Source organism: Chiloscyllium plagiosum, unplaced genomic scaffold (assembly GCF_037043375.1).
Source record: "Chiloscyllium plagiosum isolate Xiang-an unplaced genomic scaffold, Cpla_swu_hap1 HiC_scaffold_6, whole genome shotgun sequence".
Classification (NCBI taxonomy): Eukaryota; Metazoa; Chordata; class Chondrichthyes; order Orectolobiformes; family Hemiscylliidae; genus Chiloscyllium; species Chiloscyllium plagiosum.
Window position 1 is genome coordinate 69397127 of NW_028270144.1, and position 20317 is coordinate 69417443.

The 20317-nt window shown below is 40.2% G+C and overlaps 1 protein-coding gene across 13 annotated transcripts in view; it reads left to right on the top strand.

The window, feature by feature from the left end:
- tenm4 (teneurin transmembrane protein 4) overlaps positions 1-20317 on the top strand; it is a 2250110-nt gene that overhangs the window by 2214948 nt on the left and 14845 nt on the right. For all 13 annotated transcript variants that reach the window (XM_087988070.1, XM_087988077.1, XM_087988076.1 and 10 more), the window contains 3 exons: positions 6329-6625; positions 9469-11080; positions 15897-16039. In XM_087988070.1, the coding sequence (XP_087844196.1) occupies positions 6329-6625; positions 9469-11080; positions 15897-16039 (2052 nt within the window). The remainder of the gene's footprint in view (positions 1-6328; positions 6626-9468; positions 11081-15896; positions 16040-20317) is intronic.

Consider the following 20317-nt stretch of genomic DNA (forward strand, 5'->3'; position numbering starts at 1 on the left):
AACTGGAACAGTCATCACAGGGATCTGTAGAGGAGCGACCAAAGAAGGTGTCAACATGTACCCCACCGGACGGCCGCTGCCCTGGGCTTGACATGTATGCTCAAACCATCAGGAAATATATAAATGGCAGATTCATCAGTCGTACCCACAAGGTAGAGCAAAACATCACCTGTTCACAACGCAATGCCATCCAGGCTCTCAAAACCAATCAAAACATTGTCATCAAACCAGCAGATAAAGGAGGAGCCATTGTCATTCAGAATAGGACAGATTACTGCAGGTAAGTGTACCGACAACTGAACAGCCAGGAACACTACCAGCTGATCCGACCAAAGAACATACCCGTGAATTAAACACATTGATCAGAACTTTGGATCCAATTCTTCAGAGTTCCCTTCGCACCCTCATCCCACGTACTTCTCGTGTAGGCGACTTCTACTGCCTTCCAGAGGTACACAAAGCCAACATACCAGGACGTCCCTTCGTATCGGGCAATGGGACCCTATGTGAGAATCTCTCCGGCTATGTGGAAGGCATCTTGAAACCTATTGTACAGGGGATCTCCAGCTTCTGTCGCGACACTACGGATTTCTTACAGAAACTCAACACCCACAGACCAGTCGAACCGGGAACATTCCTCGTCACAATGGACGTTTCCGCACTCTACACCAGCATCCCCCACAATGATGGCATCGTGGCAACAGCCTCAGTACTCAACACCAACAACTGGCAATCTCCAAACACCATCCTACAACTCATCCGCTTTATCCTTGATCACAACGTCTTCACCTTTGACAACCAGTTCTTCATTCAGACACATGGAACAGCCATGGGGACCACATTTGCACCCCAATATGCCAACATTTTTATGCACGGGTTCGAACAAGACTTCTTCTCTGAGCAGGATATCCAACCAACATTATACACCAGGTACATTGATGACATTTTCTTCCTCTGGACCCATGGCGAGGAATCACTGATAAAAACTACAAAGTGACATCAACAAGTTTCATCCCACCATCAAACTCACCATGGACTACTCTCGACTATCTGTCTCATTCTTGGACGCATGCATCTCCATCGAGGAGGGCACCTCAGCACCATACTCTACCGTAAACCCGCAGACAACCTCACAATGCTGCACTTCTCCAGCTTCCACCCAAAACATATTTAAAGCCATCTCCTATGGACAAGCCCTATGTTCCTGATGAAGGGCTTTTGCCCAAAACGTCGATTTCGCTGCTCCTTGGATGCTGCCTGAACTGCTGTGCTCTTCCAGCACCACTAATCCAGAATCTGGTTTCCAGCATCTGCAGTCATTGTTTTTACCCTTACGTGTACACCAGATCTGCTCAGATGAGGAGGAACATGACGGACACCTGGAAGTACTCAGGGATGCCCTCACAAGAATGGGGTACAATGCCCAACTCATCGACCGCCAGTTCCGACATGCCATAGCAAGGAACCGTAATGACCTCCTCAGGAGACAGACACGTGCTGCAACCGACAGGGTACCTTTTGTTGTTCAGTATTTCCCAGGAGCTGAAAAGCTATGCCATGTTCTTCGTGGCCTGCAACACACTATCAATGAGGATGAGCACCTCACCAAGACCTTCCCAAGCCTCCACTACTTGCCTTTAAACAACCGTCAAACCTCAAACAGATCGTTGTTCATAGCAAACTGCCGGGCTCTCAGGACAACTCCATACAACCCTGTCACGGTAGGTGCTGCAAGACATGTCAGAGTATGGACACAGATGCCACCATTACACGTGGGAACACCTCCCACCTTGTACATGGCAGATATTCATGTGACTCAGCCAACGTTGTTTATCTTATACGTTGCAAGCAAGGATGCCTGGAGGCATGGTACATTGGGGAAAGTGAGCAAAGGCTACGACAACGGATGAATGGACACCACACAACAATCAACAGATAGGAGTGTTCCCTCCCAGTTGGCGAACACTTCAGTGGTCCAGGACATTCAACCTCGGACCTTCGGGTGACCATCCTCTAAGGCGGACTTCGGGATAGGCAGCAGCGAAAAGTGGCCGAGCAGAGGCTGATAGCTAAGTTCGGTACCCATAGGGAGGACCTCAACCGGGACCTTGGGTTCATGTCACATTACAGCTGACTACCATTGCACTATACACACACACAGACACTCCTACACACACACACACACACACACACACACACACACACAGACACTCCTATACACACATACACACATATACACAGAAGCACACAGACATGCACACACACCCTTACAGACACACACACTCCCACACTCACACATGCACCCCCTCACAGACTTAAGATACTCTGCACTCACTACACACACACACATATGCTTTCTCACACTCACAACCCCCAACCCAGACAGACACAACCGACAGACAGACAAAGACCCACATGTACACATATCTTGTGGGGTGAATTTGTACTTGCAGGGTCACATTGTACTTTGCTCAAAAACTGCATGCATTCATGTAAAACTCCGTTATCTCACTTTTTAGATTAGAATCAATCTAAACATCATGGCATAGACAGAGAACACAGGGGGCTAACACCGTCAACATATTGTCTAGCTATCACCATTGTTAACAGCTAACCCGAGAATGCAACGTTTTTAAAAAAAAAGGTTTTGTGATTTACACATGAAAGAAGTGAAACTATCATGATATTCTAACAGATGAAAGGCTTAACAGACAATCAATTTTTCAATGTATAATTTCAGTTACATCACACTGTAAATTTTTGCTCTAAATTCTGTGTGTTAGAATTGAGCCCTCCACTACCACCTGATGAAGGAGTGACACTCCGAAAGCTAATGTGCTTCCAATTAAACCTGTTGGACTATAACCTGGTGTTGTGTGATTTTTAAATTTCTCACCCTGGTTTTCTTCTTGATCTGCTTATTTGCCAATCATAGGACTGCATTTCAAATAACGTAAAAGAAGTTGTATTGAATCTTTTCAGCTGTTCTCCCTTCTTCATACACATGAGATCTTTGGAAACTGTGTTGTAAAATTGATATTTCTGATTATTATGTGCCATTTTAGAAAAAAAATGATTGTTGGAACACCCTGGCCAAAGAGAAAGGAATAAGACTATGTATTATTCTTAACAATTTAGAGGTTTATTTTGAATTTGAAAGTCACGATATATGGTAGTAAGTGTTCACATATTTAGCTGAATATTCAGGTACTCGACTGAAATAGTTGTGTACGATTGGATACAGAAATATGTTCATTAAAAGGCTATGTTCATTCAAGTTATTTGAAAACTCCATCTTGGGAAATTAAGTTGACATGTTAAGTTATTCATGGTTCAATTTGAACCACTACTATGAAATGATTTTGTTTCACTGGGAACTTGAAACTGACTGACTAACTGGGATAACTGCAGTAGTCTCAAATCAATGGTAATTCTATGACTCCATGTTCATAAATAACAATTCAAGTCTTTGTTAATTCAGTTGTTAGACATTATAGGTGCTGTGCCCGAATTCTAATTGATTAACATAGCTATCCAAGAGCTAATATTTATTTGCTGAAAATGTGTTGCTGGAAAAGTTCGCAGCAGGTCAGGCAGCATCCAAGGAGCAGGAGAATCGACGTTTCGGGCATAAGCCCTTCTTCAGGAATGAGGAAAGTGTGTCCAGCAGGCTAAGATAAAAGGTAGGGAGGAGGGACTTGGGGGAGGTGCGTTGGAAATGCGATAGGTGGAAGGAGGTCAAGGTGAGGGTGATAGGCCGGAGTGGGGGTGGGGGCGGGGGCGGAGAGGTCAGGAAGAAGATTGCAGGTTAGGAAGGCGGTGCTGAGTTTGAGGGATTTAACTGAGACAAGGTGTGGGGAGGGGAAATTAGGAAACTGGAGTTCATCCCTTGTGGTTGGAGGGTTCCTAGGCGGAAGATGAGGCGCTCTTCCTCCAACCGTCGTGTTGCTATGGTCTGGCGATGGAGGAGTCCAAGGACCTGCATGTCCTTGGTGGAGTGGGAGGGGGAGATGAAGTGTTGAGCCACGGGGTGGTTGGGTTGGTTGGTCCGGGTGTCCCAGAGGTATTCTCTGAAACGTTCCGCAAGTAGGCGGCCTGTCTCCCCAATATAGAGGAGGCCACATCGGGTGCAGCGGATAATATTTATTTACCATTTATAATTAGCCAGCACACTGCAAGTGGATGTAAATCTTAAGCATTGAATTAATTTAGCAGCAAAACCGATCTAGTTTACTCAATCATGCTGGGATGGACACTCACACTATTGTAGGCATTTTTGGAGGCTAGAGTTAAGACATCAGCCTGAATGACCAGCAAATTGAAGGTAAATTTGGTTCAATTTATTTTCCTTCCCAAAAAGTAACAGAAAATTTTCCAAATTAAATCTGATCTTTCTCACTTTAAAATGCATAAGAATTTATGCATATATTAAAAATAGTCTGAATGAGGAGGAGGGAATGGACAAAAGGAATGTGAAGTTAAACATAAGGGGGAGCACAACCCACAACTCTTCTTGAAGAAGATACTGAGTGTAGATGGGTTGTATAAAACTTAATGTGGAAATATGTACTAAAGGAGTACATTTCACCACAAAAGCATTTGGAGAGCTTTAGCTTAAGGATCTGGGACTGCGGTCATTTGCTCGCACAGATCTTTCTAGTGGCATGCAAGTTACAACCACATGGGCAGCTTCTATGGCACAAGGTATTTACACGCATCCAACTTGGATCTCTACATTATCTGGCAGATTATATATTTTCAGCTAAAATTTGGGAATCATTCAGTTTGTTATTATAACAAGGTCACGATAATTTAGGTGTAGCTAGTTTAATAAGATTTCTTATCTTTCCTAATTTGTGTAAATTCAACTCCACCAATGATGTTTTATCAGCCTCGAGAGAAAATCACTCCAATTTACCCAACAAGAAACTTACTTTCTGAATGGTTAGCATACATGTGACAACATGCAAAGAGTCCTGCATCTCAAAAGATTTGTTGAAGGCTCTTGTGAGACAAACCACTAACTCCAGAAGCCAACCTCCTCTTTCTTAATAAAGTACCTAATAAAGTGGCTTTTTCTTGTTCTAACCCATCTTGTAGTCTGAGGACCAATCAGAAGTGACTGACTTCTCCAATGCTCAAAAAAACTCACAGGACTAATATTTCCCTCCTTACATTGTGACTTGTTTCTCGGAGAAAACCACTAATGGCTACAACTTTACAGAGCTATGCTTGAACATCTGGTGTTTCTTCTTACTGTCAACATTGAGGATGCTAGGAGGGAAAGCCAGATGCCTGTTATGTACTGCTTTCCTGACAATGGCATTGTCAGGAACATCTGTTCCATTACCACATCATAGGGCACTGGATCGTGCCTGAGCCCACTGATTTGCAGGAATGGGTAATAAAATTACATCTTTACGATCTTGAAAGACGTTGGGGAAATTAACTTGCAACTTGGGCTCCAGGATTTGGAAGCCAGTTCTCTCACCAACTATCATTAGATTTGTAAGTTATGCTTACAGTCAATAACATATTCAACTAAGTTTTACTTGACTGCTCATTTCAATTAAAAAAAAACTATGCTGCATGTTTAGACAGAAGCAGGGAGTTCAGACTTAAAAGTAATCAGGTATTTTCCGTTTATTCTTGATCTGAAGAAGGCATCAAACATAGCATTTCTGTATTTAAGCCCTGTGTGCATCTCTACATAGAATGCAATGGAACAGAAAAATGGAGTGCTCCTGCCAACACTCCTCTTTTAATTATTGTCCACAAAATAGAATAATCAATTATCCATCTCATGGCTACAGGCAGATTGGCTGCAATGTTTACCTAGAAATCACTAGTAGTCTTCACTTACAAAGTAATTCATTGGGTGTGAAATACACTGTACATCTTAAGGATGGAATGGGCATTCTAAAGATGAAAGTTCTTTCTTAATGAGGCACAGTCCTCTCTTGGATAGGAGTTTCTTCCAAATGTGACCAAAATCAGTAAGATCCATCATGACCAAGCTCTGCTGTCTATTGTGAGTACATGCTTAAAGCAGAACTATTAGGCTAGATGCCTTGAGCAGAGCAAGAGTAAAATGGAAAATTGCTGGGTTTTTTTTTAAGTGGTTAGGCAGAAAGTATTATGCATGGTATTTTGAAAAATTAAAGGAAAAACATAACAAAATATATGCAGGCAAGTGCAAGTTTACAACTCCACACCAAACTTTGTTGTTAAATCTCATTGCTGATGATATTTTTAAAAACTTTACTTCCTTTTTATTCAATTAAAGAGTTATCAAGGAGTATTATGGGATGTTTTCAATATTTTACAGGTCCATAGCCGAAATTTGCTCTCTCTGGATTTTGATCGCGTAACTCGAACAGAAAAAATATATGATGATCATCGGAAGTTTACCCTCCGAATCCTATATGATCAGGTTGGCCGACCTACTCTGTGGTCTCCAAGCAGCAGACTAAATGGGGTGAATGTGACATACTCTTCAACTGGTCAGGTGGCAGGTATCCAAAGAGGTACCATGTCGGAAAGAATTGACTATGACCAGGCCGGCAGGATTGTATCCAGAACCTTTGCTGATGGAAAGTCCTGGACCTACACTTACCTTGAAAAGGTATTATCATAGAGGCATCTTGAAGTTCACTTTTGTCACACATGATAAACGTTTTGAGAAAATAAGTTAGTTGCTGTCCCTTATGTAGGAGGTGAACACTCTCTTAGATTTAAACAACTGAAATTTCATTGACCTTTTTGAATACTAGATCAATTATAACATATTATTAGACTGAGATCACTAAAGCACTACTTTTTCTATAACAGTCACGGATAATGCACTGAGGACCAATAATCTAAGTCTTTTTTCATTGGACTTGATTGTTTCATTGTTTGGTCATAGATACAAATTAAATTGCAAAATACGTAGCAAAGTTTAAAATATATTCATTTGAAAAACAATTGATAATGCATTGTAATGGTGCTGATAATTTTTTATATGTTGGCACCAGTTTATCATCCTTTAGTCCTTACATGTATGTCAGCAGGGACCTGTTATCAGTGTTGTGCAAAGCATCACTGTTGTCATCATCAGTTCTTGAAGTGCATGAATAAGGCTTTCACGATTTCGATGTCCTGAAGCCAATCCTGGAGCCATAGGTCTTTGGGCAAAGTGAAGAAGAATTGCATTTATTAGGGATGTTTATGGCTCTCTCTCTCTCTCCTTCCACTTTTGTTACTCCTCTGCAACAAAGTTTACACAGTCGGTACTGGACAGTGTTGCAACTCCTTGGATGAGGTAGGCAGGTCCTCCACACATTAATGTCAATGACCCCTTTGCAATGTGGTTTTCAGAGTGTCCTTAAAATGTTCTCTTTTATCTACTTTGTGATTGGGTGCCATTCTTAAGCTTTGAAAAGAGGATTTACCTCAAAAAGCTGATTATTTAGTATTTGTATGCAGTATCAGGCCAGCAGAGTTGATTTCACATGACGATAATCACAATAATTTGCAATGGAGTACCTTTCCTGGCAGTATTAAGTTTGGGTTGTAAATTTGCTCGCTGAGCTGGTAGATTTGTTCTCAAAAGTTTCATCACCATGCTAGGTAACATCATTACTGAGGCTTGGATGAAGCGCTGATGTTCTATCCTGCTTGCTATTTATGTGTCTTGGTCTGTTGTGGTGAGTGATAACACTTCCAGTCCTTTTTCTGAGATTGGTAAATGGGGTCCAAATCGATATGTTTGTTAATGGAGTTCCGGTTTGAATGCCAGGCCTCTAGGAGTTCCCGTACATGTCTTTGTTTAGCCTGTCCCAGGATGGATGGATTGTCCCAGTCGAACTGGTGTCTCTTTTCGTCTGTATACATGGATACTAGTGATAGTTGGTCATGTCTTTTGGTGGCTAGTTGGTGCAGAATACATGAGCACCAAGCATGTTACCTAGCATAGTGATGTCTGAGAACAAATCTACCAGTTCAGCGAGCAAACTTACAATCTGATCCACAAACTGAACTAAAAATCTCCAAAATCACGAGTATTGAGTTTACTTAACATTCTGCTATTTCTTGCACAAGTCTACTAGGAAGCAGCACATTTGCAGTATTAAATGGCAGGAAGAATGTACCATCTTGTGCTGCTACAACAAACCAGTTTCTGTTGCTCAGCAAGCATTTCTAAAGTTTCTGCTTTCGACAGTGGAATGATCTTTGTCTTTTAATGGCATGAATCCATTTCAATCATGACTACTCTATCAGATTTCTGATGAGAAATAGTTGTTTATTAGAATGGAAGTGGTAAATCATGCCATCAAATTTCAATTGTAATTATCTGCCCCTCAACATGTGGATAAAAACTATCTTCTGAATGCCTCAACTGGTCATCTGAATATTTTTGCTTCAAATGGCAGTTGAAACTTTTTCCTTCTGCTTTCAAGTATGCTACTGAATTCTGTAAAGAAAACCATTCTATGGTGTGGTGACCCATCTGTGATACCTTTCAACAGATATTAATGTGGCCCATGAATTTAGTTCAGATCTAGCTCACCTGCTATATTTACAATGCCAACTAATTCACAAGATTTGAATAATTCCATAGGGGCTGTACTCTGGACATCTGTTTAGGTTTGACTACAAATTTAACATGCCATCAAATTGAATACTTTGTTAGTGAGCTTTGACAAGATTTGTAGCTCAGATTGCGGCTCTGGATGTAAATTTGCCCACTAAGTTGGAAGATTCATTTTCAGATGTTTCATCACCATAAGATGTGTGCCTCCGATGAAGCACTGGTTCATGTATCCTGTATCATATATCCTGCACAACTAGCCACCAAAAGACATGACCAACTATCACTAGTATCCATATATACAGACAAAGAGAAACACCAGTTCAACTGGGACAAAACATCCATCCTGGGACAGGCTAAACAAAGATATGCATGGGAACTCCTATAGGCCTGGCATTCAAACCGGAACTCCCTGAACAATTTATGTGTTTAGGTTTCCTTGGATTGGAGATGTCATTTCGTGTTCTTTTTCTCAGAGGGTGGTAAATGGGGTCTAAGTCGATGTGTTTGTAGATAGAGTTCCTGTTGGAATGCCATCCATTCCAACTCTATCAACAAACACATCAACTTGGACCCCATTTACCACCTTTTGAGAAAAAGAACAGGAAATGACATCACCAACCCAAGGAAAACTAAACACATAAATAAAATGCGAGTCACTAACATCAGTGCTTCACTGGATGCTCACTGATGATGCTACCCAGTATGTTGAAGAAACAGTTGAAAACGAACCTTCCAGTTCAGCGAGCAAACTTACATCCTGACTACTTTGTTCTTTGTAATTAATTAATCTGCCCAGGAAGATTGATGTAAATAAATGAAATAATTAATGGATGCATACATATCATGATGTGTGATTGGCAGCTATTAATTATTATTTCTCCTGTTTCTCATAGTCTGCAGTGCTACTTCTACATAGTCAAAGACAATACATCTTTGAATTTGACAAAAATGATCGGCTTTCTTCTGTGACAATGCCAAATGTGGCTCAGCAGAGTCTGGAAACCATTCGTTCTGTGGGCTACTACAGGAACATCTACAAACCTCCTGAGGGCAATGCTTCTGTGATTCAAGACTACACAGAGGACAATCAGCTGTTGCAAACTTCATATCTGGGAACTGGGCGCCGTGTGCTATACAAGTATGGCAAGCTGTCCAAGCTCTCAGAAATTCTTTATGATACCACGAGGATTGGCTTCACCTATGATGAAACAGCTGGAATGCTTAAAACTGTCAACTTGCAGAATGAAGGCTTTACTTGCACAATACGTTTCAGGCAAATTGGTCCTCTTATTGACAGACAGATCTTTCGGTTCAGTGAGGAAGGAATGGTGAATGCTCGCTTTGATTATAACTATGACAACAGTTTCCGGGTTACCAGCATGCAAGCTGTGATCAATGAGACACCATTGCCAATTGATCTCTATCGATATGATGATGTTTCTGGGAAAATTGAACAATTTGGAAAATTTGGTGTAATTTATTATGACATTAATCAGATCATCACCACAGCAGTCATGACTCACACTAAGCATTTTGATGCTTATGGGCGAGTAAAAGAGGTTCAGTATGAAATTTTCAGATCACTCATGTATTGGATGACAGTGCAATATGACAACATGGGTAGGGTCGTAAAACGGGAACTAAAGGTTGGTCCCTATGCCAATACATCAAGGTACGCTTATGAATATGATACAGATGGCCAATTGCAGACTGTATCCTTGAATGACAAACCTCTGTGGCGCTACAGCTACGATCTAAATGGAAATCTCCATTTACTAAGTCCTGGTAATAGTGCTCGTCTGACTCCACTGAGGCATGACAGGAGTGATCGGATTACACATCTTGGAGAAGTCCAATACAAAGTAGATGAGGATGGTTTCTTACGACAAAGGGGAAGTATTATCTTTGAGTACAATTCAGCTGGACTTCTCAGCAAAGCTTACAGTAAATCAAATGGTTGGAGAGTGCATTATCGATATGATGGAGTTGGAAGACGGGTTTCAAGTCGAACCACCACTGGGATTTACTTACAATTTTTTTATGCAGATCTGAGTAATCCTGCCAGAATTACCCACATGTACAATCATACAAGTTCTGAAATAGCATCCCTTTATTATGACCTTCAAGGTCACCTTTTTGCAATGGAAATTAGCAGTGGTGATGAGTTCTATATTGCCTGTGATAATACAGGAACCCCATTAGCTGTATTCAGTGGAACTGGTTTAATGATTAAGCAGCTCAGCTATACTGCTTATGGAGAGATTTATATGGACACAAATCCAGCTTTTCAACTCATTGTAGGCTATCATGGTGGCTTGTATGATCCCCTCACCAAACTAGTACACTTTGGACGGCGAGATTATGATGTGCTTTCTGGAAGATGGACAGCACCTGATCATGATGTGTGGAATCAGCTCAGTGACAGTCTTGTACCTTTTAATTTGTACATGTTTAAAAATAACAACCCAGTCAGCAATATGCAAGATATTAAATGTTACATGACAGGTAAGGATGATCATATTTTACCTTATATAAATTCATATTCTAATGATCACATGTTCTGTTTCAAGTAAATAGCTGTGCCATTGGTAATTCTTAAAGACTTAATGGATGATTGTTTCTCTGTACACCACAATCTAATCCATGTCCTCCAATAAATTCATTATAATGTGAGCTGACCAGTGTTCTATGATCGAGAGTTATAGAGTCATAGAGTGGTAGAGTTGGACAGCATGGAAACAAACCCTTCAGTCCAACTTGTCCATGCCAACCAGATATCCGAAATTGATCTAGTCCCATTTGCCAGCATTTGGCCCATATCCTTCTAAACCTTTCTTATTCATATACTCATCCAGATGCCTTTTAAATGTTGTAATTGTACCAGTCTCCACCACTTTCTCTGGCTCATTCCATATATGCACCACCCTCTATGTGAAAAGGTTGTCCCTTAGGTATCTTTTAAATCTTTTCCCTCTCACCTTAAACCTATGTCCTCTCATTTTGGATTCTCCAATCCTGGGAAAAGACCTTGGCTATTCATGCTATCCATGTCCCTCATGATTTTATAAACCTCTAATGTTAAAGTCACCCCTTAGCCTCCAATGCTTCAGGGAAAATAGCCCCAGCCTATTCAGCCTTGCCCTCCAGCTCAAACCTCCCAACCCTGGCAATATCCTTATAAATCTTTTCAGAACTTTCACAGCATCCTTCCTTGGCATGAAATTAAACTTCTGAGTTCTTCTAAACTTCTAAATGTTTATTGCAATCTTACTTAATATTCACAATACTTTTTTTTAAGTGTACAGCTTTTACAAAAAGAATATCTTTTTTTACAAGAACAGTAAAACAAATTTGCACTTATCCTTTACATTAAGCGACCAAATTAAATCTCAAAATTTCCGTAAAACTTTCAAAGGTCAGGATAGATCCTAAATGGAAAGAAATGCTACTATTAAAGGGACAGAAGAAAATGTGAAGGATGACATGAAAAAGATCAAATCTAAATTAAGTAATGAAAGAAAAAATATCTCTGCAACCATCACAGTTTTCCTGCGTGATCTTTAATAATAATGTTATGATTGTCTAAAGCCTGCAATAATAGAATACTATTCAGTTCAAATGATATTATCATTACTTGCAAATGGCTGGTAACTTTGGTAACAACAACACAGCCATAACATTATGACAATAAATTGTATTGAAACTGATCTATTATGCACCAAGTCAAGTAAATTAACATAAATGTGGAAAACAATGGATTTCTTTGCATTCAAACTATGTTTATTACAAATATGTGCAATTTACAAACGCAATTATATAATTATCGTTTTTGCATTTCTATTAAAAACAGTAAGTGTTTAGGATCCTGGTCTTTACATCAAAATATTTTTTACTGGCAAAGTTTAAAATTAATATCACGGTATTAATGATAACGGTAATACCACTAGCTGAATATGTTGCAAATCTCGGTGGGATTAATTACTGTGATTGTCTGCTAACATATATAACCCAGGAGAAAGTGAAGACTGCAGATGCTGGAGATCAGAACTTAAAAATGTGTTGCTGGAAAAGTGCAACAGGTCAGGCAGCATCAAAGGAACAGGAGAATCGACATTTCGGGCATAAGCCCTTCTTCAGGAAACATATATAACCCATACTTGTTTTCAGCAGACAGGCCCTTCGGCCCAACCAGCCCACACCAACCCTCCGAAGAGTAACCCACCCCGGCCCATTTCCCTCTGACTAATGCACCAAACACTATGGGCAATTTAGCATGGCCAGTTCACCTAACCTGCACATCTTTGTGATTGTGGGAGGAAACCAGAGCACCGGGAGGAAACCCACGCAGACATGGGAAGAATGTGCAAACTCCACGCAGACAGTCACCCGAGGCTGGAATCGAACCTGGGACTCTGGTGCTGTGAGGCAGCAGTGCTGACCACTGAGCCAACGTGCCGCCCTTATGAGTGTGAAAATTTCTGACCACCTCACAAATAAGGCTCAGAATAATTTAATTTACTCATTTCCATCATCGACAGATTTCCCCAACAATCCATTCTGAGAAGTTTCTGTGAGGAGGCAGAAATTTTCTGTGAGTCAGCAATTTGAAATAATTTCTCTCAGAATCACTGCATTGCAGATGGAGGCCATTTGGCCTGTGAAGTTTGCATGACCCTCCAACCAGCAACTCATCCAGAACAAATCCCCCACTTTATCCTATCTCTATGGCCTCACATTTACCATTCCTGATGAAGGGCTTATGCCCAAAACGTCGATTATCCTTCTCCTTGGATGATGCCTGACCTGCTTTGCTTTTCCAGAACCACACTCTCGAATCTGATCTCCAGCATCTGCAGTCCTCAATTTAGGGCAATTTAGGGTGGCCAATCTGCCTAATCAGCACATCTTTGGACTGTGGGAAGAAACTAGAACAGTTGGCAGAAACCGATGCATATCATGAGGAGAATATGCAAACTCCATACGAACAGTTACCCAAGGCTGGAATCAAGCACAAGTCCCTGGCACTGTGAGCCAGCACAGCTAACCACTATACCACCATGCCTCCCACTCTTTCCTTGGTTCAGAATCACTTCATATCCCTTTATGCTCTCTCTGCCTCTTTATCACCATATTTTCATAAAGGCATGGAAAATCCATAGACATTTGAAAATTGTGGACAGGATCAGATTTCTGATGGTTACCATTTTCAACTAGTTTGGATGGGGGGCAGTGAGAGAAGGCACGTAAAGGAGACCCAGGATCCCCTTGACCACCACTGGCTTTATACTGAATCAATGTTGGTCCCTCAACCTACGTCTAATTTCAAAAACAATAAAGTAAAAAAAATTAGAACACTTTCTAAACTTGTATAAAATAGTAGTCAGGCCCCAGTTGCAATAAAAAACAATTCCTTAATACTTGGATTAACCTCGTGGAAGGAGCAAATTACTGCAGATGCTGGAATCTGTACTGTTCAGCTGTGATGATGTCATCTAGACTCGAAAGGTTAGCTTGCTCTCTCTCCATGGATACTGGCTAACCTGCTGTGATCTCCAGTATTTGTTGTTTTCAGCACAGATTCCAGCATCTGCAGTAATTTGCTCCTTCCACTAGGTTGATCCAGGAATTGAGGATTTTTTTTTAATAATAGATTAGTAGGTTGAGCCTTAATTTGTTGGAATTTTAAAGAATTAAAGGAGACCTTATTGAAACATAAACAAATCTTATTCTGGTTTGACAGGATAGATGTGGACAGGTGGTGTCCCCTGGTGGGAGAGTCTAGGACCAGACAGCACAATCTCAGAATAAAGGGTTGCCATCTATGACAAAGATGGGGATGATTTGTTTTTTCTTTCTGAGAATAGTGGAAATAATAATCTGTAAAATATAATAAATAAAATCTGTGGAATTATTAACAACAGAGAGATGCTGAGGCTGGGTCATTAGGTATATTCAAGACTGAGCAAAAGTGAGGACTGCAGATGCTGGAAACCAGAATCTAGATTAGCGTGGTGCTGGAAAAGCACAGCAGGTCAGGCAGCATCCGAAGAGCGGGAAAATCGACAAAAGCCCTTCATCATGGATGGATGCAGGGAGCCTCCGGGATGGAGAGATAAATTGGGAGGAGGGGGTGGGGGGGCTGCTGGGGAGAAAGTAGCAAAGAGTACAATAGATAAATGGGGGTGATAGGTCAGAGAGAAGAGTGGGGGAAGGTACCAAAGAGTACAATAGGTGAATGGGGGTGGGGATGGAGGTGATAGGTCAGAGGAGATACCCCACCCCCATTCACCAATTGTACTCTTTGCTACCTTCCCCTACCCTTCTCTCTGACCTATCACCTCCATCCCCACCACCATTCACGTATTGTACTCTTTGCTACCTTCTCCCCGCCCCCACCTTCGCCCACCCCCCACCTTCCACTTACCTCTCCACCCTGGAGGCTCCCTGCCTCCATCCCTGATGAAGGGCTTTTGCCCGAAACGTCGATTTTCCTGCTCTTCAGATGCTGCCTGACCTGCTGTGCTTTTTCAGCACCACTCTGATCTAAACCCATACTCAAGACTAAGATAGTCAGAATTTTAATCAGTAATGGAATCAAGGTTTATGGGGAGAAGGCAGGAAAGTTGATTGAAGAGTTACGAAATCAGCCATGATCTTAATGAGCGGCAAAGCAGACCATATGGTCTGTACCTGCTCTTATGTCTTATGGTTCTGTTGTCAAATTCTCTCAGTCTTGCAATCTTCTTTCTCCTCAGTGCAATCTGCTCTCCTCTTCAAGTGTCATTAGCCTTCTGCCATAAAACTACCCACTTTCCCTGTCTTCCACAGCATGCATTGCTTCTCACTTCAGGGAAAGCTGTTGAGATATTCCCCTGTATGTATTGAGTACTTCAGAAATGCCAGTTATTTCAGTGCTTGAAACTGCATTATAGACCACTACTGTGTTGGTGGTTCACTAGAACCAGAAATAGAACACGGCGTAGATAGAGTATAAACTTGAACAGGAAATATGTTACTGTGCATTCTCTCAGCTCCACAGTCGGTTTTAGGCTGTCTCCCCCAGCTCCCACTCCAGGTCACATAAGTAGGTCACTTAAAGGGGCAACATACACACGACTGCCTTCATAACAACCACGTTAGCTGTACAATATGCCTTTTAATTTGACATGCACAATATAGTCATAATAAGTACACCGCTGATGGAAATTACTAATGATCACCCAAATCTTCATAGTACTTCTGCTGTTAAGAGTTCCCTGGTGTTTTGCTGTGAAACAACTGAAAGTGTTTGAATGTGATTTTACTTTTTTTCATGTCACAGATGTGAACAGTTGGCTGCTGACATTTGGATTCCAGCTGCATAATGTTATTCCAGGTTATCCAAAACCAGAAACGTCTTCAATGGAACCTTCCTATGAGCTTCACAACACTCAGATGAAAACTCAACAGTGGGACAGCAGCAAGGTAACAACTTCCCTCCTCCCCAATTCCCACACAACCCAAAAATCACTCTCTGTTATTGATTGTAGAATCATGTGAGAATTGGAAAGTTAAAAATCACACAACACCAGGTTATAGTCCAACAGGTTTAATTGGAAGCACACTAGCGTTTGGAGCATCAGGTGATTGTGGAGGACACAATTGTAAGGCACAGAATTTATAGCAAAAATTTGCAGTGTGATGTAACTGAAATTATACATTGAAAAATACCTCTGTAGAGTTACATTGTACTTTGCTCAAAAATTGCTTGAATTCATGTAAAACTCTGTTATCTCACTTTTTAGATTAGAATCAATCTAAACATCATGGCATAGACAGAGAACACAGGGGGCTAACACCTTCAACCTATTGTCTAGCTATCACCAATTGTTAAGAGTTAACTTGAGAATGCAACTTTTAAAAAAGGTTTTGTGATTTACACATGAAAGAAGTGAAACTATCATGGTATTTGAACAGATGAAAGACCCAACAGACAATAAAGGTATTTTTCAATGTACAATTTCAGTTACATCACACTATAAATTTTTGCTATAAATTCTGTGCCTTACGCGCTCCGAAACGTGCTTCCAATTAAACCTGTTGGACTATAACCTGGTGTTATGTAATTTTTAACTTTGCACACCCCGTCCAACGCCAGCACCTCAAAATTGTGCAAATTGGAAACAGCATTATTTTGCAGCTTTCAGAATCCCATTAATTACTATTATTAACCTGGAGACTCAGCCAACCCCAAGGTTACTTTACCAAATTTAACTGTGATGCATGGATAAAATGAAACTGTCATACCATTAAAAAGATCACATGTAATTTAAAGAGGATGCCTCATTATGTTAATTTGCAATGAAGGACCCTTCATCTTAACTCCTTTTGGCCAGGCTGCTTGTTTTACACAGCAGTCAGCTTAAATTGATTTGATTTTACATTTTCAAATGTGGAATTTCAGCAATTCGCCAGAGAAAGGTTTGTTGCAGACATCTCCAATAATGTTTGTGTAACACAATACATTGACATAAAATTAGGAACAGAAATGGTTTGGTCACTGATGGGGCAGTGATAACTTAAATGTACATGGAAACCAATTAAGCACAGACCCAATCTATTAAACCACCCATGTTTAAATTGTGACCTTGTTCCAATTAACCAAAAACACTGACAATTATTAGTTGTATTATTGTCAACTTGCAATGTATCACATTCAGCATGTTAAGTGCTCTTTGAATTTCAGATAGAAACAGATGTTTTCTTGCTAGTTCACACCTCATTAAAGTGTGATTCCTGTACATTTTAATTCCCTGCGAATTAATATGTCATAGTGGTATTGTCCCTATCTTTCACCCAAAAGGCCTGGATTTAGGTCCTACTTTAGAAATATCTGAATAGGTTGATTAAAAAACATCTCCAATGGTTCGTTCTTTAAACCAGAAGACCCAGATTAAAGTCCAGCATGCTCCAGAGATGCATCTTAACACATCTGAACAAGTTTGTTAAAAATATCTACAACTTACACGTGTTCAGTAAATAAATAGCATCTTGTTAAATCCAATTTAATTGTGTACTTAATCCCTTCAGAGTGATGTGTTATTACAGCTTTACCAATGATTTGCTATTGTTCTATTCACCAGTAATAATGTGTTCCTTTTCAATAGTCCAACACACATAATAAGCAAATTACATTAGCCAATAACTCATTTACTATGAGTGTTTGAGGATGTATCGAAAGAAGTGAAATATCAAATATAAAAAGTATGAGAAAAATACGAGATTGTTTTAATTAAAGAACGAACAATAGTACAGGAAAAACAGGTCAAATGATGTTCTCCTGCACCATTATTTGTATGACCCTCTAAGGTAAATCAGTGACAATTCAGAATGGAGTCTCACGGCTGGAGATGTCCTACAAGTAGGTAGTTTGAGTTGGGAAATTCCCCTGCTTACTGCACTTGCCTTGGGATACAGTTCCCTGGATGGTTCAATTTTCACTCCAAGGTGGATGAGGGATGGAGTCAGGCTCAAATATAGATTGAAGACAATGACGGTAGCTGCCAAGTGCAGAGATGGGTTGTTCAAAAGGCCTAACTCAGTTCACCAGGTCTTTATTAACAATCTGATATTGTTAAAAAATAACAGACGCTCTAGTGGTCCTCCCTCACACTCCATCAGTTCCTCACCCACATCCCATGCGTACCAACCATCCACCACACATTGTCCTCACACCATCCACATCGACTCATCCAGTCTTCACTATAGGCAAGCTTCAGAATTCATTTCAGAATCATAGAGATATACAACACGGAAATAGACCCTTCGGTCCAACTTGTCCATGCCACCTAAATATTCTCATCTAATCCAGTCCCATTTGCCAACACTTGGACCATATCCCTTTAAACCCCTCTTATTCATATACCCATCCAGATGCCTTTTAAATGCTGTAATTGTACCACCCTCCACCACTTCCTCTGGCAGCTCAGTCCATAAATGCACCACCCTCTGCTTGAAAAAATCTAAATATCTATTACACCTTTCATTAAAGCAAACAATCACGCCCATTCATGAACGTCCATTCAATGCTTTAAAAGCCAATCATCCCTTATGAAAGTAAACATACTCACAAACCTACAGTAAAGATAGCAATCCTTGAAATAACTTAAGTTGTCAATTAAGCTTTGATTTTATACACCATCCTCCAAACACCATTATGGGATAATTGTAAGTTGTGGAAAGCAACCAACTAACAATAATGACATAAATATAGCTGTTGAGGTAATGTTAAACATTTATGTAAGTAATGGAACAGATTTTTTCAATATTCATTGACACAGACAGGCTCTATTTCATTAATTTTTAGTGTTGGATTCACTTAAATTGACAGCTTGACAATTTACAGATCTTATCCACCTTCTAAAGCACATTTATGTCTCCTCAATAAATGTTTCACTCCTACATTGCAGGTTTAGGACCTTGCTACAGAGAAAATAAGATCTTTTTGAATTTGGCGTTGAGTTCAAATGACCTTTTTGTATTCAAGTTTCCTTCATGTGTGGGCCAAGCCCTCTACACCCACCCCCGAACAAAAACAGTTAATAATGGGGTGAAACTTCATGTCCTGTTCATCCTTTCTAAACGTCTGAGAGGCTACACAACTCTCCGTATACCTGGCATTAAATCCCTGAGAACTTAGAACTAATCTCCTGTTTAATGATCTTATCTCATCATTTCCATCTTAATCAAGATTTCTCTGTCACTATAACATTATTTTCATAAGTTGAGAGATAAACTGAAGTTAATTCAAGTGAGATATTCATCCTCCTTATTTCTTCCAAAACATAATACTTCCCATATGATGATACACTTACCTTACATTGGCATGCAGAGCAGCTATTTTGTGCACAGCAAGATTTCCACAAATTACAGGCAGTTGATTGACATTATCTGTTGCTTCACAAAACTGTCATGGTGAAACAGAATGGAACAAATTAATTATGGTCTTTATCTGCAGATTTTTGTTTGAAAGTGACAATAGCAACATAGTAAATTTCATACTACTTAGGGAAAATAGAACCAGAGTCACTGTGGCACAGAAGGAGGTCACTCAGCCCACTAGACTTTACAAACAGTGCAAGGTTAGGATTGGCAGGAGAGGTGTGCGTGGACTTGCATTTAATAATTGGTGAAGCTAGTCATCATTCACCTGGCCTAAACCACACACCATCCTTCGCTATTACTCCAAACCATGCACTGTTACTTAAGAACAGAAGACAAAGAATTTAAATGTCTTACACATTTTATCCTTATTTTAAGCTTAAGTTTTATTGTTAAATTATTGCTGATTATTCCTATCTTTCTTCTGTCTCCCATTATCTTTATTGTAATGGATAAAATTAGTTATTTGTTCATCAACTTTAACTGTGCTACTAATTAGCTATCAGGGTAGAGTTTGATTTTCTATGATCTGACAGGCAAAGGGTATAGGTGAACTGGAGAAATAAAAGTCCAACTGCTTTCAGGCTGCTGCAAGTTTTGATTGTTGGGGTAAGTTTCTGTCCAGTCTTCCCCTGAGAATACGATCCCTGGATCCACTTCATTTTTCCTTATCATTAAGGTTGTGTTTAATGATCTGCTTCTTTCATTTCTCTGACTTTTTATTTTTGAAGTGAGGAATCACATGACAAAGAAAGCTGGAAATACTTATCATTCAGACAGCATCTGTGGAGCAACTGCAATCAGTCGATCAATACTCCAAAT